Consider the following 24,965-nt stretch of genomic DNA (forward strand, 5'->3'; position numbering starts at 1 on the left):
GGGGTCCTGGGATTTTGGGGTCATGATGAACTGGGGGGGGGGGAAGTCCCAGGATTTTGGGGGGTCATGATGAATTTTAGGGGGGGGTCCTGAGGATTTTGGAGGTCCCGGGATTTTGGGGTCCCTGGCATTTCTGGGGAGGGGTCCTGAGGATATTTTGGGGTCATGATGATTTGGGGGGTCCCAATGATTTTGGGGGTCCCAAGGATTTTTTGGAGGATCTAGAGGATTTTGGGGTCCCTGTGATTTTGGGTGGGGGGGGTCCCCAGGATTTTGGCAGGGGGTCATGATGAATTTTGGGGGTGGTCCCCAGGATTTTGGGGGTCACAATGATTTTGGGAGGGTGTCCCCAGGATTTGGGGGGGGTCCCCCGAGGATTTTGGGGTCCTGATGAATTTGGGGGAAAGGGGTCCCAGGATTTTGGGGTCCCCGGGATATTGGGGGGTCCTGATGATTTTTGGGGGGGGCTCCCAGAATTTTGGGGGTCCTTGCAGAGAGAATCCTGATTATTCTTTGGGGGGTCCCCAAGATTTTGAGGGGGGTCCTGGGGATTTTTGCGGGGATCCCTGGGATTTTGGGGTCCCCAAAATTTTGGGGGTGTCCCCAGGATTTTTTTGGGGGGGGTCCCCAGTATTTTTTGGGGGTCATGATGAATTCGAAGGGGGTCCTGGGATTTTGGGGTCCCCAGGATTTTGGGGGGGGTCGGTCATGATGAATTTGTGGGGGGTCCCCAGGACTTTGGGGTCCCAAGGATTTTGGGGGGGGTCCCCAGTATTTTTTGGGGGGGTTCATGATGATTTTGTGGGAGGAGTCTCTGGGATTTTGAGGGGGGTCCCCAGGAGTTTTTGGGGGGGGTTCACGATGATTTTGGGGGGGGGTCCCCAGGATTTTAGAGGAGGGGGGTTCACGCTGATTTTGGGGAGGGGGGTCCCCAGGATTTTGGGGTCACGATGATTTTGGGGGGGGTCCCCAATATTTTGGGGGGGGTCACTGCTCGTTGGGGTTGGGGTTGGTGTCCGGGTACTTGGTGAGGTCAAAGGTCAGCACTTTGCTGATGACGCAATCGCCTTGCTGGGGGGAGGGGGAGGGGAAGGGGAAGGGGGAGGGGTCACAGCCCGGCCTGGGACCCCCCCCCCAAAAAAATCCCTGTGACCCCAAAATCCCCCCGAACCCCCCAAAAACCCATCCCAAAAATGGAGCCCCTCCCCCCCAAAAACCCCTCCCCCAATGGGACCCCTCCCCCAATTGAGCCCCTCCCCCAATTGAGCCCCTCCGCCAATTGAGCCCCTCCCCCAATGGGACCCCTCCCCCAATTGAGCCCCTCCCCCAATGGGACCCCTCCCCCAATGGGACCCCTCCCCCAAAGGAGCCCCTCCACCAATTGAGCCCCTCCCCCAATGGAGCCCCTTCCCCCAATTGAGCCCCTCCCCCAATGGGACCCCTCCCCCAATTGAGCCCCTCCCCCAATTGAGCCCCTCCCCAATTGAGCCCCTCCCCCAATGGGACCCTTCCCCCAATTGAGCCCCTCCCCCAATTGAGCCCCTCCCTCAAAGGAGCCCCTCCCCCAATTGAGCCCCTCCCCCAATGGGACCCCTCCTCCAATGGAGCCCCTTCCCCCAATTGAGCCCCTCCCCCAATTGAGCCCCCCCCCCCAAACCCCTCCCCCAATTGAGCCCCTCCCCCAATTGAGCCCCTCCCCCAATTGAGCCCCTCCCCCCCAAACCCCTCCCCAATTTTGGGGTTTTTGAGACCCCCCCTCCCCCACGAGCCCCTTGGTTTTGGGGTATTTTTGGGGTATTTTGGGAGAGTTATTTTGGGGTATTTGGGGTAATTTTGGGGGTATTTGAAGTATTTTTGGGGGAGTTTTTGGGGTATTTTTGGGGTATTTTTGGGGTATTTGAGGTTTTTTTTGGGGGAGTTTTCTTCAGGTATTTTTGGGGTATTTTTCTTTGTATTTGAGGAATTTTTTGAGTTGATTTCGGGGGTATTTTGGGGGTGTTTGAGGCATTTTTGGGGAATTTTTGGGGGTATTTTTGCAGAGTTTTTTTGGTTATTTGAGGTATTTTTTGGAGTATTTGAGGTATTTTTTGGGAATTATTTTGAGGATATTTTAGATGTTTTGGGGAAATTTGAGATATTTTTGGAGATTATTTAGGGATATTTGAGGTATGTTGGGGGCATTTTGGGGTATTTTAGGGTATTTCTGAGATATTTGAGGTATTTTGGGGGTATTTTGGGTACTTTTGGGGAATTTTTTTGGGTATTTTGGGGGTTTAGGTGCATTTGGGGTATTTTTGGGGTAATTTTGGGATATTTGAGATATTTTTTGGAGGTTATTTTGGGGTATTTGAGGTAATTTTGGGGGTATTTGAGGTATTTTTGGGGGAGTTTTTTGAGGAATTTTTCGGGTATTTGAGGTATTTTTAGGGAGGTTTTTTTGGGGTATTTTTTTTGGTATTTGAGGAATTTTTTGAGGTTATTTCGGGGATATTTGAGATATTTTTGTGGTATTTTTGGAGATTATTTGGGGATATTTTTTTTTGGTTTTGAGGGTGTTTTGGGGTATTTGAAGTAATTTTGGAGGTTATTTTGGGGATATTTTGGGGTACTCGAGATTTTTTTTTTAGGGTATTTCTGGGTTATTTTTTGCAGTTTTGGGGTTCCAGGGATAATTTTTGTTATTTCAGGGAAATTTTGGGGTTTTTCAGCGGAATTTGGGGGCGTTTTTTAGGGATTTTTGGTATTTCAGAGGTATTTTTTGGTATTTCAGGGGAATTTAAGGATATTTTTTGGTATTAAGGGGTATTTTGGGGGTATTTCTGGATATTTCAGGTGAATTTGGGGCCATTTTTGGGGTTTTTGGTATTTCAGAGGAATTTTTTGTGTCTTATGGGAATTTGGGGCCGTTTTTAGGGATTTTTGGTATTTCAGAGGTATATTTTGTATTTCAGGGGTATTTGGGGCCATTTTTGGGGTATTTTTTTGTATTTCAGGGGAATTTAGGGATTTTTTGGGTATTAGGGGATATTTTGGGGGTATTTCTGGGTGTTTCAGGGGTATTTGGGGCCGTTTTTGGGGATTTTTTGTATTTCAGAGGTATTTTTTGTATTTCAGGGGAATTTGGGGCCATTTTTGGGGATTTTTTGGTATTTCAGGGGAATTTGGGGCCGTTTTGGGGATTTTTTGGTATTTCAGGGGAAGTTTTTGGTATTTCAGGTGAATTTGGGGCGTTTTTAGGGATATTTTTTGGTATTTCAGGTGAATTTGGGGCATTTTTGGGGATATTTTTTGTTATTTCAGGTGAATTTGGGCCGTTTTTGGGCCATTTTGGGTACCTCGGGGTAGACGCCGATCAGGCTCTGGGCCTTGGTGTAAAATTCCTCCTTGAGGGAGATGACGATGGCCTGGAAGTTGGCAGCCGACTGCTCCTTGATGTAATTGGCCACCTGGGGACCCCAAAAATGGGCTTGGCACCCCAAAAATGGGCTTGGCACCCCAAAAATGGGCTTGGCACCCCCAAAAATGGGATTGGCACCCCAAAAAATGGGCTTGGCACCCCAAAAACCATCCCAGCACCCCAAAAAATGAATTTGAAACCCCCCAAAATGGAGCTGAAACCTCAAAAAATGAACTTGGCACCCCCAAAAATGGGCTTGGCACCCCAAAAACCACCCCGGCACCATAAAAAATGGGCTTGGCACCCCAAAAATGGGCTTGGCACCCCAAAAAATGGACCTAAAACCTCAAAAAAATGGACTTGGAACACCAAAAAATGAATTTGAAACCCCCCAAAATGGAGCTGAAACCTCAAAAAATGAACTTGGCACCCCAAAAAATGGGCTTGGCACCCCAAAAATGAACCTAGAAACAAAAAACAAACTTGACACTCCAAAAACTGCCTTTGCGCCCCAAAAAATGAACCTAAAACCCTCCAAAAATGGAGTTGGCACCCCAAAAAATGAACTTGGCACCCCAGAAAATGAACTTGGCACCCCAAAAAATGGTCCTGGAAGCCCCAAAAACCGAAGTCGGGACCCCCAAAAATGCACTTGGCACCCCAAAAATGGGCTTGGCACCCCAAAAACCACCCCAGCACCCCAAAAATTGGACCTAGAACCTGAAAAAATGGACTTGGCACGCCAAAAAATTAACCAAGAACCTCAAAAAACAAACCTGGCACCCCAAAAAATGGACTTGAAACACCCAAGAAATGCACTTGGCACCCCAAAAACAGACCTGGCACCCCCAAAACGGCCTGGAAGGTCAAAGAAATGGATCAAGAACCGAAAAAAATGAACTTGGCATCCCAAAACCAACCCTGGCACCCCAAAAAATGAACCCAGAACCTCAAAAAATGGACTTGGCACCCTAAAATATGGACCTGGAAGCCCCAAAAACCGCATTTGTCCCCCCAAAAAATGAAGCTAAAACTTTAAAAAATGGACCTGGAAGCCCAAAAAAATGAACCCAGAATGTCAAAAAAATGGACCTGAAACCCCAAAAAATGGGCTTGGAACCCCCAAAAATGGGCTTGGCACCCCAAAAACCATCCTGGCACCCCAAAAAATGGACCTAGAACCTCAAAAAATGGACTTGGCACACCAAAAAATGAATTTGAAACCCCCCAAAATGGAGCTGAAACCTCAAAAAATGAACTTGGCACCCCAAAAAATGAACCTAGAAACAAAAAACACACTTGACACCCCAAAAACTGCCTTTGTGCCCCAAAAAATGAACCTAAAACCTTAAAAAATGGACTTGGCACCCCAAAAAATGGTCCTGGAAGCCCCAAAAATGGAGTGGGGAACCCCAAAATTTGGGGGTGGGGACACAAAATCAGCTCAGTGATTGTAAAAATGAGATTTGGGGTGACCCCAAAATCCCATGGGGGAGCCCCAAAAAATGGGGTGGAGACCCCAAAAAATGAGGTTGGACACCCCAAAAATGGGGAGTGGAACCCAAAAGTTGGAAAGGGACCCCAAAATGGGTGGGGGATCCCCAAAATTGGGGTGTAGAACCCCAAAATCCCTCCCTGGGGCACAGAAATGGGGCTGGGGGAGGTTGGGGTGACACCCCCAGACCCCAAAACTTCACACGGGGAGCCCCAAAAATGGGGTGGGGAACCCCAAAATTGAAAACTGGAGAGGGGAACGCCCCAAAAATGAGGTGGGGAACCCCAAAACTGGAGTGGGGAGCCCCAAAATTTGGGGGTGAGGGCAGAAAAAAATCAACTCAGTGAGGGTAAAAATGAGATTGGGGTGACCCCAAAATCACATGGGGGAACCTCAAATGGGGAGGGGACCCCAAAATGAGGTTGGACACCCCAAAATTGGGGTGAGGAACCCCAAAATTGGGTGCAAAGCACAGAAAAATCAGCTCGGTGAGCATAAAAATGAGATTGGGGGTGACCCCAAATCCCACAGGGGAGCCCCAAAAATGGGGAGGGGAACCCCAAAACTGAAAACTGGGGAGGGGAACACCCCAAAAATGAGATGAGGAACCCCAAAATTGGGTGCTAAGGGCAGAAAAAATCAGCTCGGTAAGGGTAAAAATGAGATTGGGGTGACCCCAAAACCACACAGGGGAGCCCCAATAAGGGGAGGGGATCCCAAAAATGAGGTTGGACACCCCAAAAGTGGGGAGGGGCCCCCCCAGTTCGCACCTTGCCGATGTTGGTGTTGTCCAGAGCGGCGTCGATCTCGTCCAGCACGAAGAACGGGGCCGGCTTGTAACTGTGGGAGAGCAGGGGGACCCCGAAAATGGGGGAACCCGAAATTGGGGAACCCGAAATTGGGGGGACCCCGAAAATGGGCACCCCGAAAATGGGACACCCCAAAAATGGGGAACCCCAAATGGGGCCGGCTTGTAACTGTGGGAGAGCAGGGGGACCCCGAAATTGGGGGGACCCCGAAAATGGGGGGACCCCGAAAATGGGACACCCCAAAAATGGGGAACCCCAAATGGGGCCGGCTTGTAACTGTGGGAGAGCAGGGGGACCCCGAAAATGGGGGGACCCCGAAAATGGGACACTCTGAAAATGGGACACCCCAAATGGGACCGGCTTGTAAATTCGGGGGGAGGGAGTGAGACCCCGAAAATGGGGAACCCCAAAAATGGGGGGACCCCAAAAATGGGGAACCCCAAAAATGGGGCACCCCAAATGGGGCTGGCTTGTAACTGTGGGAGAGCAGGGAGACCCCGAAATTGAGGGGAACCCGAAATTGGGGGGACCCCGAAAATGGGGCGCCCCAAAAATGGGACACCCCAAAAATGGGACACCCCAAAAATGGGACACCCCAAAAATGGGGCACCCCAAATGGGGCTGGCTTGTAACTCTGGGAGAGCAGTGAGACCCTGAAAACAGGGGGGAACCCGAAAATGGGACACCCCAAAAATGGGACACACCAAAAATGGGACACCCCAAATTGGGGAACCCCAAATGGGGCCAGCTTGTAACTGCGGGGAGAGGGAGTGAGACCCCGAAATTGGGGGGACCCCGAAATTGGGGGGCCCCGAAAATGGGGAACCCCAAATGGGGCCGGCTTGTAACTGTGGGAGAGCAGGGGGACCCCGAAAGTGAGGGACCCAGAAATTGGGGGGACCCCGAAATGGGGAACCCTGAAACTGGGGGGACCCCGAAAACGGGAGTACCCTGAAAATGGGACACCCCAAATTGGGGAACCCCAAATGGGGCCAGCTTGTAACTGCGGGGAAACCGGGCTGAGACCCCAAAACTGGGGGGACCCCAAAACTGGGACACCCTGAAACTGGGGAACCTCGAAAAGGGACACCCCAAAACTGGGGCACCCCAAAACTGGAGAACCCCAAAAACAGAAACCCTGAAACTGGGGAACCCTGAAACTGGGCACCCCAAAAGTGGGACACCCCAAAACTGGGGAACCCCAAAAGAGGACACCCTGAAACTGGGGTGCCCCAAAAAGGAACACCCCAAAAGTGGGGGAACCCCAAAAAGTGACACCCTGAAACTGGGCTGAGACTCCAAACTGGGCACCTCAAAAGGGGGGAACCCTGAAACTGGGGCACCCCAAAAGTGGGGGAACACCAAAAAGGGACACCCCCAAAACAAGCCAGACCCAGTTTTGGGGTCCTCCCAGGTTTTGGGGTCCTTGTGGATTTGGGGTCCTCCCCAGAGTTTTTGGTATTTCCCAGGGGGATTTTTCCCTGGGGTTTCTGGGATTTCTCCTGGATTTTAGGATCCCCCGGGATTTTGTGATTTCCTATGGGATTTTTGGGATCCCTCGGGTGTTTTTGGGGTCCCACCTGTGGATGGAGAAGAGCAGGGCCAGGACAGCCAGTGGGGGGATTTTTTGGGATTTCTCTCAGGACTTTGGGGTTTTCCTGGAGATTTTTGGATTTCCCATGGGATTTTGTGATTCTCCCTGGGATTTTTGGGGTCTCCCCGGGTTTTTGGGGTCTCCCTGGATTTTTGGGGTCCCCCCTGGTTATTTTTGGGGTCCCACCTGTGGATGGCCAAGAGCAGGGCCAGGGCAGCCAAAGGGGGATTTTTTGGGATTTCTCTCAGAATTTTGGGGTTTTCCTGGGGATTTTTGGATTTCCCATGGGATTTTGTGATTCTCCCTGGGATTTTTGGGGTCCCCCTGGATTTTTGGGGTCCCCCTGGGATTTTTGGGGTCCCCCCGGGTGTTTTTGGGGTCCCACCTGTGGATGGAGAAGAGCAGGGCCAGGGCAGCCAAAGGGGGATTTTTTGGGATTTCTCTCAGGATTTTGGGATTTCCCATGGGATTTTTGGGGTCCCCCCGGGGGTTTTTGGGGTCCCACCTGTGGATGGCCAAGAGCAGGGCCAGGGCAGCCAAAGGGGGATTTTTTGGGATTTCCCTTGGGGTTTTAGGGATTTTCCTGGGGATTTTGTGATTTCCCATGGGATTTTGTGATCCTCCCTGGGATTTTTGGGGTCCCCCCGGATTTTGGGGTCCCCCTGGTTGTTTTTGGGGTCCCACCTGTGGATGGCGAAGAGCAGGGCCAGCGCTGCCACGGTTTTCTCCCCCCCTGACAGGTTGTCCATGGGCCGGAAACGCTTCCCGGGGGCGACGCAGTTGTAATTGATGCCGTCCAGGTACGGCTCCTCGGGGTTCTCGGGGCCTAAAAATGCCTGGGGGACATTGAGGGGACATTGAGGGGACATTGGGGACACTGGGGACATTCAGGGGACATTGGGGACATTGAGGTGACACATTGTCATGGGTCCTGTCCAGGTACAGCTCCTCGGGGTTCTCGGGGCCTAAAAATGCCTGGGGGACATTGAGGGGACATTGGGGACATCATTGGGGACATTGCGGTCATTGGGGACATTGGGGACACAGGAGACATTGAGGTGACACACTGTCATTGATATCCAGGTGCAGCTCCTCAGGGTTCTCGGGGCCCGGGAACGCCTGAGGGGACATTGGGGACATCAGAGGTGACATTGGGGACATTGAGAGGACACTGGGGACATCACTGGGGTCACTGGGGACATTCAGGGGACACAGGGGACACTGGGGACATAGAGGCCACACATTGTCATTGATATCCAGGTACGGCTCCTCGGGGTTCTCGGGGCCCAGGAACGCCTGGGGGACATTGGGGACATTGAGGGGACATTGGGGACATCACTGGGGACACTGGGGACATTAGAGACACTGGGGACACTGGGGACATCATTGGGGACATTGAGGGGACATCACTGGGGTCATTGGGGACATTAGAGACATTGGGGACACAGGGGACATGGAGGTGACATTGGGGACATTGAGGGGACATTGGGGACATCATTGGGGTCACTGGGGACATTGGGGACACAGGAGACATTGAGGTGACACATTGTCATTGATATCCAGGTGTGGCTCCTCGGGGTTCTTGGGGCCCGGGAACGCCTGGGGGACATTGAGGGGACAGTGAGGGGACATTGGGGACATCACTGGGGACACTGGGGACATTCAGGGGACATTGGGGACACTGGGGACATCAGAGGTGACATTGGGGACATTGAGGGGACACTGGGGACACAGGGGACATTGAGGTGACACATTGTCATTGATATCCAGGTGCGGCTTCTTGGGGTTCTCTGGTCCTAAAAACGCCTGAGGGGACATTGGGGACATCATTGGGGACATCATTGGGGACATCATTGGGGACATTGGGGACACAGGTGACATTGAGGTGACATCATTGTCATTGACGCCATCCAGGTACAGCTCCTCGGGGCCTAAAAACACCTGGGAGGATATTGAGGGGACATTGGGGACACTGGGGACATCAGAGGGGACATTGGGGACAATAGGGACACAGAGAACATTGGGGACATTGAGGTGACACATTGTCATTGATATCCAGGTACGGCTCCTCGGGGTTCTCAGGGCCCAGGAACGCCTGGGGGGACACAGGTGACATTGGGGACATCACTGGGGACATCACTGGGGACACTGGAGTCATGATTGGGGTCACTGGGGACATTAGAGACATTGGGGACACAGGGGACATTGAGGTGACACATTGTCATGGGTCCTTGTCCAGGTCCGGCTCCTCAGGGTTCTCGGGGCCTAAAAATGCCTGAGGGGACATCACAGGTGACACTGGGGACACTCAGGTGACCCTGGGGACATTGGGGATACAGGTGACACAGGTGATACTGGGGACATTGGAGACATCCAGGGGACATTGAGGTGACCCAGGTGACACAGCCAGGGCTCCTTGGGGCCCAGGAACACCTGGGGATGGGTGGGGCCAGCCCTGTGCCCAGGTGTGTGCCAGCCCTGTGCCCAGGTGTGTGCCCAGGTGTGTGCCCCGATGCCCAGGTGAGTGCCCAGGTGAGTGCCCAGGTGTGTGCCCCCTGATGCCCAGGTGTGTGCCCAGGTGTGTGCCCCCTGATGCCCAGGTGTGTGCCCAGGTGTGTGCCAGCCCCATGCCCAGGTGTGCCCAGGTGTGTGCCCAGGTGTGTGCCCCTGATGCCCAGGTGTGCCCAGGTGTGTGCCCCCTGATGCCCAGGTGCGTGCCCAGGTGTGTGCCCCGATGCCCAGGTGTGTGCCCCCTGATGCCCAGGTGTGTGCCCAGGTGTGTGCCCAGGTGTGTGCCAGCCCCATGCCCAGGTGTGCCCAGGTGTGTGCCCAGGTGTGTGCCAGCCCCATGCCCAGGTGTGCCCAGGTGTGTGCCCGGCGTGTGCCCCGATGCCCAGGTGTGCCCAGGTGTGTGCCCAGGTGTGTGCCCAGGTGTGTGCCCCCTGATGCCCAGGTGTGTGCCCAGGTGTGTGCCCTGATGCCCAGGTGTGTGCCCAGGTGTGTGCCCCCTGATGCCCAGGTGTGCCCAGATGCCCAGGTGAGTGCCCAGGTGTGCCCACCTGCACGCTGCTGTTCTGTGACAGCGCTGTGTGTGACAGCTCTGCCCAGGTGCCCAGGTGTGTGCCCCCTGATGCCCAGGTGTGTGCCCAGGTGTGTGCCCTGATGCCCACGTGTGCCCACGTGTGCCCAGGTGTGCCCAGGTGTGCCCAGGTGTGCCCAGGTGAGTGCCCAGGTGTGCCCACCTGCGCGCTGCTGTTCCGGGACAGCGCTTTGTAGATCTCGTCGATGTTGGTGGCCACGGCCTCGAAGCAGGAGTTGAAGCGGTCGAATCGCTCCTTCTTCATCTGCTCGAACGCCTGCTTGGCCTTCTTGGCGCGCTTGCGGGCGGCCTCGAACTCTGGGGACAGCGGGGACAATTGGGGACAGCAGGGACACTGGGGACAGCTGGGGACATCACAGACACCCAGGGACAGCCATGGGGACACTGGGGTAAGGACACCCCAGCTTGGCCTTCTTGGCGCGCTTGCGGGCGGCCTCGAACTCTGGGGACAGCGGGGACAATTGGGGACAGCAGGGACACTGGGGACATCACTGACACCCAGGGGACAGCAGGGACAGCCATGGGGACACTGGGGTCAGAACATGGGGACACCAAAGGGCCATCCCCAGGACACCCCAGCTTGGCCTTCTTGGCGCGCTTGTGGGTGGTCTCGAACTCTGGGGACAGCGGGGACATTGGGGACATCACTGGCACCCAGGGGACAGCCAGGGGACACTGGGGACATCACTGACACCCAGGGGACAGCAGGGACAGCCATGGGGACATTGGGGTGAGGACACGCCTGCTTGGCCTTCTTGGCGCGCTTGCGGGCGGCCTCGAACTCTGGGGGAACATTGGGGACAACTGGGGACAGCAGGGACACTGGGGACATCACTGACACCCAGGGGACAGCCAGGGGACACTGGGGTCAGCGGACATTGGGGACATCACTGACACCCAGGGACAGCTGGGGACATTGGGGTCAGGGGACAGCAGGGACAGCCATGGGGACACCATGGGGACATTGGGGTGAGAACATGGGGACACCAAGGGGACATGCCCAGGACACCCCAGCTTGGCCTTCTTGGCGCGCTTGTGGGTGGTCTCGAACTCTGGGGACAGCGGGGACAATTGGGGACACTGGGGACATCACTGACACCCAGGGACAGCCAGGGGACATCACTGACACCCAGGGGACAGCAGGGACAGCCACAGGGACACTGGGGTCAGGACACCCCAGCTTGGCCTTCTCGGCGTGTTTATGGGCAGCCTTGAACTCTGGGGACAGCAGGGGACAATTGGGGACATCACAGATAGCCGGGGGACAGCCAGGGGACATCAGGGACATCAGACACCCAGGGATAGCCATGGGGACATTGGGGTCAGGACATGGGGACACCAAGGGGACATCCCCAGGACAGCCCTGCTTGGCCTTCTTGGCACGCTTGTGGGTGGCTTCAAACTCTGGGAGGACACTGGGGACAGTCAGGGGACAGCCAGGGGACAGCAGGGACAGCAATGGGGACATTGGGGTCAAGAGACATCAGGGACAGCCATGGGGGCATTGGGGACATCAGGGGACACTGGGGACATCACAGACAGCCAGGGGACAGCAATGGGGACATTGGGGTCAAGAGACATCAGGGACAGCCATGGGGACATTGGGGACACTGGGGACATCACAGACAGCCAGGGGACAGCAATGGGGACATTGGGGTCCACCATATCCCACCAGTCAAGGTCTCATCCCTGACACTACCCCGTGTCCCCATGGTGTCCCCATGGTGTTCCACCATCTGAGATCTCCAGGAACTTGCCCCCATGTCCCCCCATGATGTCCCACCATCCAAGGTCTCCTGGAACTTGTCCCCACCATGTCCCCATGGTGTCCCACCATTTGACATCTCCTGGAACCTGTCCCCATGGTGTCCCCACAGGGTCCCACCATTGGAGGTGTCCTGGAACTCATCCCTGACACTCCGCCATGTCCTTGTGGTGTCCCCATGCTGTCCCACCATCCGAAATCTTCTACAACTTGTCTCCCCCACGTCCCCATGGTGTCCCCTCTGTGTCCCCATGGTGTCCCCCCCATGTCCCCATGGTGTCCCACCACTGGAGGTCTCCTGGAACTTGTCCCCCAGTATCCCCATGGTGTCCCCCCGTGTCCCACCATCCAAAATCTTCTAGAACTTGTCCCCATTGTGTCCCTCCATGTCCCCATGGTGTCCCCACCATCCGAGGTCTCCTGGAACTTGTCCCCCCCCTGTCCCCATGGTGTCCCCGTGTCCCCTTGTCCCATGGTGTCCCACCATCAGAGGTCTCCTGGAACTTGTGGATGCTCCCCCATGTTCCCACCATGTCCCCTCCATGTCCCCACGGTGTCCCCACCATCCGAGGTCTCCTGGAACTTGTCCCTGACGCTCTCCAGTTTCTCCATGGCCTTCATGTTGGGGGCGGCGATGCGCTGCAGGACGCTCTGCTGCTCCGTCAGCCGCTGCTGCAGGGCGGCCATCTCCTGCCGGATCTCCTCCTCGGCCTGGGCATCCTGGGGACACGGGGACATGGGGACATTGGGGACACACAGGGACATTGGGGACATTGGGGACACAGCCGCTGCTGCAGGGCGGCCATCTCCTGCCGGATCTCCTCCTCGGCCTGCGCGTCCTGGGGACATTGGGGACACGGGGACATTGGGGACATTGGGGACATTGGAGACACAGCCGCTGCTGCAGGGCGGCCATCTCCTGCCGGATCTCCTCCTCGGCCTGGGCGTCCTGGGGACACGGGGACATTGGGGACATGGGGACATTGGGGACATGGGGACATTGGGGACACAGCCACTGCTGCAGGGCGGCCATCTCCTGCCGGATCTCCTCCTCGGCCTGGGCATCCTGAGGACATTGGGGACATCGGGGACATTGGGGACACTGGGGACATCAGGGATACATGGGGACATTGGGGATATCAGGGGTGTGAGGGACATTGGGGACACAGCCGCTGCTGCAGGGCGGCCATCTCCTCTCGGATCTCCTCCTCGGCCTGGGCATCCTGGGGACATTGGGGACATCGGGGACACTGGGGACATTGGGGACACTGGGGACATCAGGGGTATGAGAGACATTGGGGACATCAGGGACATGGGGACATTGGGGACACACGGGGATATTGGGGACACAGCCGCTGCTGCAGGGCGGCCATCTCCTGCCGGATCTCCTCCTCGGCCTGGGCATCCTGGGGACACTGGGGACATCAGGGGACATTGGGGACATTGGGGACACGGGGACATCGGGGACATTGGGGACATGGGGACATTGGGGACATGGGGACATTGGGGACATTGGGGACACAGCCGCTGCTGCAGGGCGGCCATCTCCTGCCGGATCTCCTCCTCGGCCTGGGCATCCTGGGGACATTGGGGACATCAGGGGACATTGGGGACACTGGGGTCATCAGGGGACATGGGGACATTGGGGATATCAGGGGTGTGAGGGACATTGGGGACACAGCCGCTGCTGCAGGGCGGCCATCTCCTGCTGGATCTCCTCCTTGGCCTGGGCATCCTGGGGACACGGGGACATCGGGGACATCGGGGACATTGGGGACATGGGGACATTGGGGACATCACTGGGGACATTGGGGACATTGGGGACATCGGGGACATTGGGGACATGGGGACATCGGGGACATTGGGGACATGGGACATGTCCAGGCATGCCCAGGAATGTTGGGGTGTGCCCAGCTGTGCCCAGGTGTGTGGGACATGCCCAGGTGTGCCAGGTGTGTTGGGTGTGCCCAGGTGTGCCCAGGCCATGCCCAGGTGTGCTCTGGCCATGCCCAGGTGTGTTGGGTGTGCCCAGGCCATGCCCAGGTGTGTTGGGTGTGCCCAGGCCACGCCCAGCTGTGCCAGCTGTGCCAGCTGTCTCACCTTGAGCTCCTCGGGCAGGTCGCTGTAGTCGATCTCGATCAGAGCCTCGCGGGCGTAGAGGCTGGAGCTGCGCTGGGAGCTGCCCCCGGCGTCCTCACCCGTGCCACCACCCTGAGGGGACAATGGGGACACAGGGACAGTCAGAGTGACACATGGGACACGGCTGGAGCTGCCACCGGCGTCCTCACCCGTGCCACCACCCTGAGGGGACAATGGGGACAATGAGGGGACAATGACGGGACATGGCTGGAGCTGCGCTGGGAGCTGCCCCCGGCGTCCTCACCCGTGCCACCACCCTGAGGGGACAATGGGGACACTCGGAGTGACACAGGGACCTCACCCGTGCCACCACCCTGAGGGGACAATGGGGACACAGGGGCAGTCAGAGTGACACAGGGACCTCTCCCGTGCCACCACCCTGAGGGGACAATGGGGACACTCAGAGTGACACAGGGACCTCACCCATGCCACCACCCTGAGGGGACAATGGGGGCAACCAGGGTGACACAGAAAACAAGAGTGACCAGAGGGACATAGGGGTGACCCAGGGTGACCCAGGCTGGGTGACCCAGAGTGACACAGGGGTGGCTCAGGGGAACAGGGGTGTCCCAGGGTGTCCCAGGTGTCACCTCCTCCTGGCTGATGGCGTCCATGGAGCCCCTGGCCAGCGGCAGGACAGAGGGTGACACAGAGGGACAGGGGTGGCTCAAGGGGACAGGGGTAACTCAGGGTGAACTGGTGGTGGCTCAGGGTGTCCCAGGGTGACTCAGGGTGACACAGGGTGACATGGGGGTGTCCAGGGTGTCACCTCCTCCTGGCTGATGTCACCCATGGAGCCCCTGGCCAGCGGCAGCCAGGGGGACACAGAGGGTGACACGGGGGTGGCTCAGGGTGACACAGGGGGACAGGGGTGTCACACAGGTGTCATGGGGTGTCACAAGGTGTCCCCAGGTGTCACCTCCTCCTGGCTGATGTCACCCATGGAGCCCCTGGCCAGTGGGTCATACAGGGATGACCCAGGGTGACACAGGGGGACAGGGGTGTCACAGGGGTGACCCAGGGGTGACACAGGGTGACATGGGGGTGTCCAGGGTGTCACCTCCTCCTGGCTGATGTCGTCCATGGAGCCCCTGGCCAGCGGCAGGCGGATGTCCTGCATCTTGCAGGCCTGCAGGAGGTTGTGGCGGTCGCTGCGCTTCTGCTCCAGCTTGGTCTCGATGGCCGTCACCTCCTTCTGCAGGTGGGTCATCTCCCTGGGGACAGGGACACCGTGGGGACAGGGACAGGGACACCATGGGGACAGGGACACCGTGGGGACAGGGACACAGGACACCATGGGGACAGGGACACTGGGTCTCGATGGCCGTCACCTCCTTCTGCGGGTGCGTCATCTCCCTGGGGACAGGGACACCGTGGGGACAGGGACACCGTGGGGACAGGGACACAGGACACCATGGGGACAGGGACGCAGGACACCATGGGGACAGGGCCATGGGGACAGGGACACCGTGGGGACAGGGACACCGTGGGGACAGGGACACAGGGACACCATGGGGACAGGGACACAGGACACCGTGGGGACAGGGACATGGTGGGGACAGGGACACAGGACACCATGGGGACAGGGACACAGTGTGGGGACAGGAACATTTGGTCTCGATGGCCGTCACCTCCTTCTGCAGGTGCGTCATCTCCCTGGGGACAGGGACACCGTGGGGACAGGGACATGGACAGGGACACAGGACACCATGGGGACAGGGACACCGTGGGGACAGGGACATGGACACAGGACACCATGGGGACAGGGCCATGGGGACAGGGACATGGTGGGGACAGGGACACAGGGCATCATGGGGACAGGGACACTGGGTCTCGATGGCCGTCACCTCCTTCTGCAGGTGGGTCATCTCCCTGGGGACAGGGACACCATGGGGACAGGGCCATGGGGACAGGGACACGGCATGGGGGACAGGGACACAATGTGGGGACAGGACATGGGGACATGGCAGGGGATAGGGATATGGGGATGTGGTGGGGACAGGGACATAGGGACAGGGACACAGGGACATGAAGAGGAGATAAGGAATGGGGGACAGGGACATGGGGACAGGGAATGGGGATGTGAAGTGGGGGACGGGACCATGGAGACGTGGTGGGGACAGGACATGGTGTGGGGACAGGACACGGGGATATGGTGGGGACAGGGAATGGGGACATGGAGTGAGGACAGGGACACAGGGACACAGTGTGGGGACAGGGACATGGGAACAGGCAATGGGGACATGGCGGGGACAGAGACACGGGGACGTGGCAGGGGACAGGGACACAGGGACACGGTGTGGGTACAGAGACAGACAGGGAATGGGGATGTGGCAGGGGACAGGGACACGGGGACATGGGGAATGGGGACACGGAGGGGACAGAGACATGGGGACATGGCAGGGGGCAGGGACATGGTGGGAACATTCTGTGGGGACAGGACATGGGAACACAGTGGGGACAGGGCAAGGGACAGGACACAGGGAATGGGGACAGGGCAGGGGACAGGGACATGGGGACATGGTGAGGATAAAGACACAGGGACATGGCAGGGGACATGGTGTGGGGACACGGACACGGTGTGGGGACAGGGTGGGCACAGGGACATGGAGACAGGGACATGGGGACAGGGAACGGGGACAGGGGATGGGACATGGTGTGGGGACAGGACATGGGGACACGGTGGGGACAGGGTGTGGGGATGTGGTGAGGGGACAGGGAACGGGGGACAGGGAACAGGGACATGGTGTAGGGACAGGGTGTGGGGACAGGGGATGGGGACAGGGACACAGGACACGTTGTGAGGACAGGGACATGGTTGGGGACACGGTGTCGGGACAGGAACATGGGAACGCAGTGGGGACAGGGACACGGTGTGGGGACAGGGTGGGCACAAGAACATGGGGACAGGGACATGGGGACAGGGAATGGGGACATGGGGGGGACAGAAACATGGGGACAGGGACACGGGGACACAGTGTGGGGACAGGGACAGGGACAGGGACACAGGGACACAGTGTGGGGACAGGGACACTGGGATATGGTGGGGACAAGGAATGGGGACATGGCGGGGACAGACATGAGGACGTGGCAGGGGGCAGGGACATGGCAGGGGGGACAGGGACATCAGGACATGGTGTGGGGACATGGTGGGGCCAGGGACATGGGGACAGTGACACAATGGGGACAGGGACACAGGGACATGGGGGGACAGGGACATGGGGACACACCCCCACGGACATGCCCACATGGTCCTTACTCCTCTTTCTAGCCCCGCCCCTTTAACCCTGCCCTCACCTGTTAGCCCCACCCCCTTTGTCACCACCCTCACCTTGGCCACGCCCCCTTTGCACCCACCCTCACTTATTGGCCCCACCCCATTCATTGGTCCAGCACCCTTTGTTAGCCCCACCCCCATTTGTTGGCCACACTCCCTCATTGGCCCCACCCCCTTTCTGGCCATGCCCATTAGGCCCCGCCCTCACTTGTTTGCCACAGCCCCTCATTGGCCCCACCCCTTTAGGCTGGCCCCACCCCCATTTGATGCCCACACTCCATCATTGGCCCTGCCCTCATTGGCCCCACCCCTTTTTTCTGGCCACGCCCCTTGAGGCCCCGCCCTCACTTGTTGGCCACAGCCCCTCATTGGCCCCACCCCTTTTTTTGCCCCACCCCCATTTGTTTGCCACAGACCCTCATTGGCCCCACCCTTTTTTTGGCCACGCCCCTTGAGGCCCCGCCCTCACTTGTTGGCCATACCCTCATTGGCCCCCCCCTTTTTTTGCCCCACCCCCATTTGTTGGCCACAGCCCCTCATTGGCCCCACCCCTTTTTTCTGGCCATGCCCCTTGAGGCCCCGCCCTCCCTTGCTGGCCACTCCCCCCATTGGCCACAACCCTTGAGGCCCCGCCCTCACTTGCTGGCCACACCCCCATTGGCCACGCCCCTTGACGCCCCGCCCTCACTTGTTGGCCACACCCCCATTGGCCACGCCCCTTGAGGCCCCGCCCTCCCTTGTTGGCCACGCCCCTTGAGGCCCCCGCCCTCCCTTGCTGGCCACACCCCCCATTGGCCACGCCCCTTGAGGCCCCGCCCTCCCTTGCTGGCCCCACCCCTTTTTCTGGCCACGCCCCTTGAGGCCACGCCCTCACTTGTTGGCCCCGCCCAGCTTCTTGCGGATCTCGTCCATCTCGTGGTTTTTGTCGTTCACCTCCGACTTCTTGGCCAGGTGTTGGTTCTTGAGGTCCTGCAGCTGCGCCATGGTCTCGTCGATGATCTTCATGTGCCGCTGCTCCTCCTGAAAAACCACCCAAAAACGGTCAAAAATGGGCAAAATGGACCAAAGTTATCGATGGTCTTCATGTGCCGCTGCTCCTCCTGGGGACAAACCACCCAAAAACGGTCAAAAATGGGCAAAATGGACCAAAGTTATCGATGGTCTTCATGTGCCGCTGCTCCTCCTGGGGACAAACCACCCAAAAATGGGCAAAAATGGCACAAAATGGACAAAAGAACCCAAAGTTATCGATGGTCTTCATGTGCCGCTGCTCCTCCTGAAAAACCACCCAAAAACGGTCAAAAATGGGCAAAATGGACCAAAGTTATCGATGGTCTTCATGTGCCGCTGCTCCTCCTGAAAAACGGCCAAAAACGGGCAAAAATGGGCAAAATGGACCAAAGTTATCGATGGTCTTCATGTGCCGCTGCTCCTCCTGAAAAACCACCCAAAAACGGGCAAAAATGGGCAAAAATGGACAAAAGAACCCAAAGTTATCGATGATCTTCATGTGCCGCTGCTCCTCCTGAAAAACGGCCAAAAACGGGCAAAAATGGGCAAAATGGACCAAAGTTATCGATGATCTTCATGTGCCGCTGCTCCTCCTGAAAAATGGTCAAAAACGGGCAAAAATGGGCAAAAATGGACAAAAGAACCCAAAGTTATCGATGGTCTTCATGTGCTGCTGGTCCTCCTGAAAAACGGCCAAAAACGGGCAAAAATGGGCAAAAGAACCCAAAGTTATCGATGGTCTTCATGTGCTGCTGCTCCTGGGGACAAACCACCCAAAAATGGGCAAAAATGGTCAAAAGAACCCAAAATAACCCAAAGTTATTGATGGTCTTCATGTACCGCTGCTCCTCCTGGGGAAAATGCCAAAAAACCCCAAAAAAACCCCAAAATCTTCTTGAGCTTCTCCATCTCGGCCTTGTCCTTGTGTTCTCCTGGTCCCACCTCAGCTCTTCTCCACCTTGACCATCCCAAGACCCCAAAACTCCTCAAAAATCCCCAAAAAAATCCCCAAAAAGCCCCAAAAGAACCCAAAACCGCCAAACCTTTTTGAGCTTCTCCATCTTGCCCTCATCCTTTTTCTCTCCTGGTCCCACCTCAGCTCTTCTCCACCAGGAACATCCTGAGACCCCAAAACTCCTCAAAAACCCCAGAAAAATCCCAAAAAAGCCCCAGAACAACCTAGAAGAACCTGAAGGTCCCAAACCTTCTCAATTTCTCCTGACCTTCTGCTCTCCCTGGTCCCACCTCAGCTCTTCTCCACCTTGACCATCCTGAGACCCCAAAACTCCTCAAAAAACCCCAGAAAAACCCAAAAAAATCCCAGAAGAACCCAAAGGTCCCCAAACCTTCTTGAGCTTCTCGATCTCGGCCTCGTCCTTGCACTCTCCTGGTCCCACCTCAGCTCTTCTCCACCTTGACCATCCCAAGACCCCAAAACTCCTCAAAAACCCCCAAAAAATCCCAAAAAAGCCCCAAAAAACCCCAAACCTTCTTGAGCTTCTCCATCCCTTCTGTCCTTTGGTCCCACCTCAGCTCTTCTCCACCATGAACCTCTTGAGACCCCAAAACTCCTCAAAAACCCCAAAAAAATCCCAAAAAGCCCCAAAAGAACCCAGAGGTCCCAAACTTTCTCAATTTCTCCTGTCCCTCTGCTCTCCCTGGTCCCACCTCAGCTCTTCTCCACCTTGACCATCCCGAGACCCCAAAACTCCTCAAAAAACCCCAAAAAATCCTAAAAAGCCCCAGAAGAACCCAAAGACTCCAAACCTTCTTGAGCTTCTCCATCTTGCCCTCATCCTTTTTCTCTCCTGGTCCCACCTCAGCTCTTCTCCACCTTGACCATCCCGAGACCCCAAAACTCCTCAAAAGCCCCAAAAGAACCCAGAAGAACCCAAAGGTCCCCAAACCTTCTTGAGCTTCTCGATCTTGGCCTCGTCCTTGCACTCTCCTGGTCCCACCTGAGCTCTTCTCCATCTTGACCATCCCGAGACCCCAAAACACCTCAAAAAACCCCAAAAAACCCCCCCAAAAACCCCAAAAAAACCCCAAAAAAACCCCAAAAAGCCCCAGAAAAACCCAAAGCTCCCAAACCTTCTCAATTTCTCCTGTCCCTCTGCTCTCCCTGGTCCCACCTTAGATCTTCTCCACCTTGACCATCCCGAGACCCCAAAACTCCTCAAAAACCCCCAAAAATCCCCAAAAGAACCCAGAACCCCCAAACCTTTTTGAGCTTCTCCATCTTGCCCTCATCCTTTTTCTCTCCTGGTCCCACCTCAGCTCTTCTCCACCAGGACCATCCCGAGACCCCAAAACTCCTCAAAAACCCCAGAAAAATCCCCAAAAAGCCCCAAAAGAACCCAGAAGAACCCAAAGGTCCCCAAACCTTCTTGAGCTTCTCGATCTCGGCCTCGTCCTTGCACTCTCCTGGTCCCACCTCAGCTCTTCTCCACCTTGACCACCCCGAGACCCCAAAACTCCTCAAAAATCCCAAAAAATTCCCCAAAAAAGCCCCAAAACTTCTTGAGCTTCTCCTTCTCTCCAGAACTTTGGTCCCACCTCAGCTCTTCTCCACCATGGGCCACCCTAGACCCCAAAACTCCTCAAAAACCCCAGAAAAACCCCCAAAAAACCCCAAAAGAACCCAGAAGAACCCAAAGGTCCCCAAACCTTCTTGAGCTTCTCGATCTCGGCCTCGTCCTTGCGCACGCCCTGCTCCCACATCAGCACCTTCTCCTGGTCCTCCCGCAGTTGGTTGCGCTCAAAGTCCAGCTGGATGCCCAAGCGCGTCTTCTGGTTCTCGAACTCCAGCCTGGGGGACAGCACAGAGGTTCCTCAGAGGTTCTTGAGATGTTTGTTGAAGTTCCTCAGAGGTTTTTTGGGGTCTCTGAGAGGTTTTTTGGGGTCTCTGAGGGATTTTTGGGGTCTCTGAGGGATTTTGGGGAGTTCCTGAGAAGTTCTTGGATGTTCTTGAGATGTTTGTTGAAGTTCCTCAGGGGTTTCTTGGGGACTCTGAGAGTTTTTTTTGGGGACTCTGAGGGATTTTTGAGGACTCTGAAGGTTTTTTTGGGGTTCCTGAGAAGTTCTTGGAGGTTCTTGAGATGTTTGTTGGGGTTCCTCAGAGGTTTTTTGGTATCTCGGAGGGGTTTTGTGGGGTCCCTGAGATGTTTTATGGGGTCTTTGAGGGGTTTTGGAGATCCTTGAAGGTTTTTCGGGGTCCCCAGGGCATTTTTGGGGTTCCTCAGAGATTTTTTGGGGTCTCTGAAGGGTTTTTTGGGGTTCCTGAGAAGTTCTTTGAGGTTCTAGAGATGTTTCTTGGGGTTCCTCAGAGGTTTTTTTTAATTTCTTGAGATGATTTTTGGGGTCTCTGAGGGGTTTTTGGGGTCCCCAGAGGATTTTTGGGGTTCCTGAGAAGTTCTTGGAGGTTCTTGAGATGTTTCTTGGGGTCCTTAATGGTTTTTTTTGAGGTCCCTGAGAAGTTTTTTGGGTCCCTGAGGGTTTTTGGGGGTTCCTGAGATGTTTTTAGGGGTCTCTGTGGGGTTTTTGGGGTCCTCAGGGGATTTTTGGGGGTTCCTGAGAAGTTCTTTGGGCTTTCTCAGAAGTTTTTTGGGGTCCTTGAGATGCTTTTTTTGGGGTTCCTGAGGAGTTTTTTGAGGTCCTTGAGATGTTTTTGGGGTTTCTCAGAGGTTTTTTTGGGTATCCCTGAGGTGTTTTTGGGGTCCCTGAGGTGTTTTTGGGGTCCCTAAGAAGATTTTTGGGGTCCCTGTGGGGTTTTTGGGGTCCCTGAAAGGTTTTTGGGGTCCCTGATGGGTTTTTGGGGTCCCTGATGGGGTTTTTGGGGTCCCCGGGGTTTTTGGGGTGCCCTGGAGGTTTTTTGGGGTCTCTGTGGAGATTTTTGGGGTCCCTGAGAGGATTTTTGAGGTCCTTGAGATGTTTCTGGGGTTTCTCAGAGGTTTTTTAGGTATCCCTGAGGTTTTTTGGGGTCCCTGAGGGTTTTTTAGGGTCCCTGGAGCATTTTGGGGTCCCTGAGGTGTTTTTGGGGTCCTTGTGGAGATTTTTGGGGTCCCTGAGGTGTTTTTGGGGTCCCTGGAGCATTTTGGGGTCCCTGAGGTGTTTTTGGGGTCCCTGATGGGGTTTTTGGGGTCCCTGTGGAGATTTTTGGGGTCCCTGATGGGGTTTTTGGGGTCCCCGAGGGTTTTTGGGGTCTCTGTGGAGATTTTTGGGGTCCCTGAAAGGTTTTTTGGGGTCCCTGGAGCATTTTGGGGTCCCTGAGGTGTTTTCGGGGTCCCTGAGGTGTTTTTGGGGTGCCCTGGAGGTTTTTTGGGGTTTCTCAAAGGTTTTTTTTGGGTGTCCCTGAGGTGTTTTTGGGGTCCCTGAGGAGTTTTTGGGGATTCCTGTGGAGATTTTTGGGGTCCTTGATGGGGTTTTTGGGGTCCCTGGAGCATTTTGGGGTTCCTGAGGTGTTTCTGGGGTCTCTGTGGAGATTTTTGGGGTTTTTGGAGTCCCTGATGGGATTTTTGGGGTCCCTGAGGTGTTTTTGGGGTCCCTGAGTGTTTTTGGGGTTCCTGAGGGTTTTTGGGGTCCCTGTGGGGTTTTTGGGGTCCCTGTGGGGTTTTTGGGGTCCCTGTGGAGATTTTTGGGGTTTTTGGGGTCCCTGATGTGATTTTTGGGGTCCCTGAAAGGTTTTTTGGGGTCCCTGTTGGGGTTTTTGGGGTTTTTGGGGTCTCTAATGGGATTTTTGGGGTTCCTCGTGGGGTTTTTGGGGTCCCTGAAAAGATTTTCTGGGGTCCCTGTGGAGATTTTTGGGGTCCCTGTGGGGTTTTTGGGGTCTCTGTGGAGATTTTTGGGGTTCCTGAAAGGTTTTTTGGGGTCCTTGAGGTGTTTCTGGGGCTTCTCAGAGGTTTTTTTGGGTATCCCTGAGGTGTTTTGGGGTCCCTGAGATGTTTTTGGGGTCCCTGATGGGGTTTTTGGGGTCCCTGATGGAGTTTTTGGGGTGCCCTGGAGGTTTTTTAGGACCCCTGAGGGTTTTTGGGGTTTCTCAGAGGTTTTTTTGGGTGTCCTTGTGGGGTTTTTGGGGTCCCTGAGAAGTTTCTCGGGGTCTCTGTGGAGATTTTTGGGGTCCCTGAGGTGTTTTTGGGGTGCCCTGATGGGGTTTTTGGGGTCCCTGAGAAGTTTTTTGGGGTCTCTGTGGAGATTTTTGGGGTCCCTGAGAGGATTTTTGAGGTCCTTGAGATGTTTCTGGGGTTTCTCAGAGGTTTTTTTAGGTATCCCTGAGGTTTTTTGGGGTCCCTGAGGGTTTTTTAGGGTCCCTGGAGCATTTTGGGGTCCCTGAGGTGTTTTTGAGGTCCCTGATGGGGTTTTTGGGGTCCCTGATGGGGTTTTTGGGGTCCCTGAGGTGTTTTTGGGGTGCCCGGGGGTTTTTGGGGTGCCCTGAGAAGTTTCTTGGGGTCTCTGTGGAGATTTTTGGGGTCCCTGAGGTGTTTTTGGGGTTTCTGAAAGGTTTTTTGGGGTCCCTGTGGGGTTTTTAGGGGTCCCTGAGAAGTTTTTTGGGGTGCCCTGGAGGTTTTTTGGGGTGCCCTGGAGGTTTTTTGGGGTTTCTCAGAGGTTTTTTTGGGTGTCCCTGTGGGGTTTTTGGGGTCCCTGGGGCTTTTTTGGGGTCCCTGAGGGGTTTTTGGGGTGCCCTGAGAAGTTTTTTGGGGTCTCTGTGGAGATTTTTGGGTGCCCTGGAGGTTTTTTAGGACCCCTGAGGGTTTTTGGGGTTTCTCAGAGGTTTTTTTGGGTGTCCTTGTGGGGTTTTTGGGGTCCCTGAGGTGTTTTTGGGGTCCCTGTGGGGTTTTTGGGGTCCCTGAAGTGAATTTTGGGGTCCCTGAGGTGGTTTTTGGGGTCCCTGATGGGATTTTTGGGGTTTTTGGGGTCCCTGATGGGGTTTTTGGGGGTTTTTTGGGGTTTTGGGGTCCCTGACCTTTTCTTGGCGATCTCGTTCTGCCTCTTGACCTTCTCCTCCTCGAACTCTCGGATGTTCCTGACCCCGATCTCGCGGCAGAACTCCTCAAACACCTCGTCCTCCACCTGGGGGAGCCCAAAACCCCCCAAATCCACCCTGAAATATTCCCCAAAAACCCCAAAATCCCCCCAAAATCCCCCAAAAATCATCCTAAAATCCCCAAATCTGGGGGACCCAAAAATCCCCCAAATCCACCCTGAAATATTCCCCAAAAACCCCAAAATCCCCCAAATCCACCCTGAAATATTCCCCAAAAACCCCAAAATCCCCCAAATCCACACCTGAAATATTCCCCAAAAACCCCAAAATCCCCCAAAATCTCCCCCAAATCCACCCTAAAATATTCCCCAAAATCCCCCAAAAATCGTCCAAAAATC

At 55.7% G+C, this 24,965-nt stretch overlaps 1 protein-coding gene across 1 annotated transcript; it reads right to left on the reverse strand.

The window, feature by feature from the left end:
* Positions 1-903: 903 nt before the first annotated feature.
* On the reverse strand, positions 904-24,684 carry LOC135441904 (structural maintenance of chromosomes protein 1A-like; the record flags this gene model as incomplete). The annotated part of the gene is made up of 11 exons (XM_064701457.1): positions 904-1,071; positions 3,336-3,446; positions 5,663-5,732; positions 7,980-8,131; positions 10,538-10,692; positions 12,724-12,880; positions 14,261-14,371; positions 15,360-15,513; positions 18,451-18,596; positions 21,255-21,396; positions 24,547-24,684. Coding segments are annotated over 11 exons (1,420 nt in total), but the record flags the coding sequence as incomplete, so codon positions are not given.
* Between the last annotated feature and the right edge of the window lie 281 nt (positions 24,685-24,965).

The sequence above is a fragment of the Zonotrichia leucophrys genome, unplaced genomic scaffold (assembly GCF_028769735.1).
Source record: "Zonotrichia leucophrys gambelii isolate GWCS_2022_RI unplaced genomic scaffold, RI_Zleu_2.0 Scaffold_664_27777, whole genome shotgun sequence".
In the NCBI taxonomy this organism is placed as follows: Eukaryota; Metazoa; Chordata; class Aves; order Passeriformes; family Passerellidae; genus Zonotrichia; species Zonotrichia leucophrys.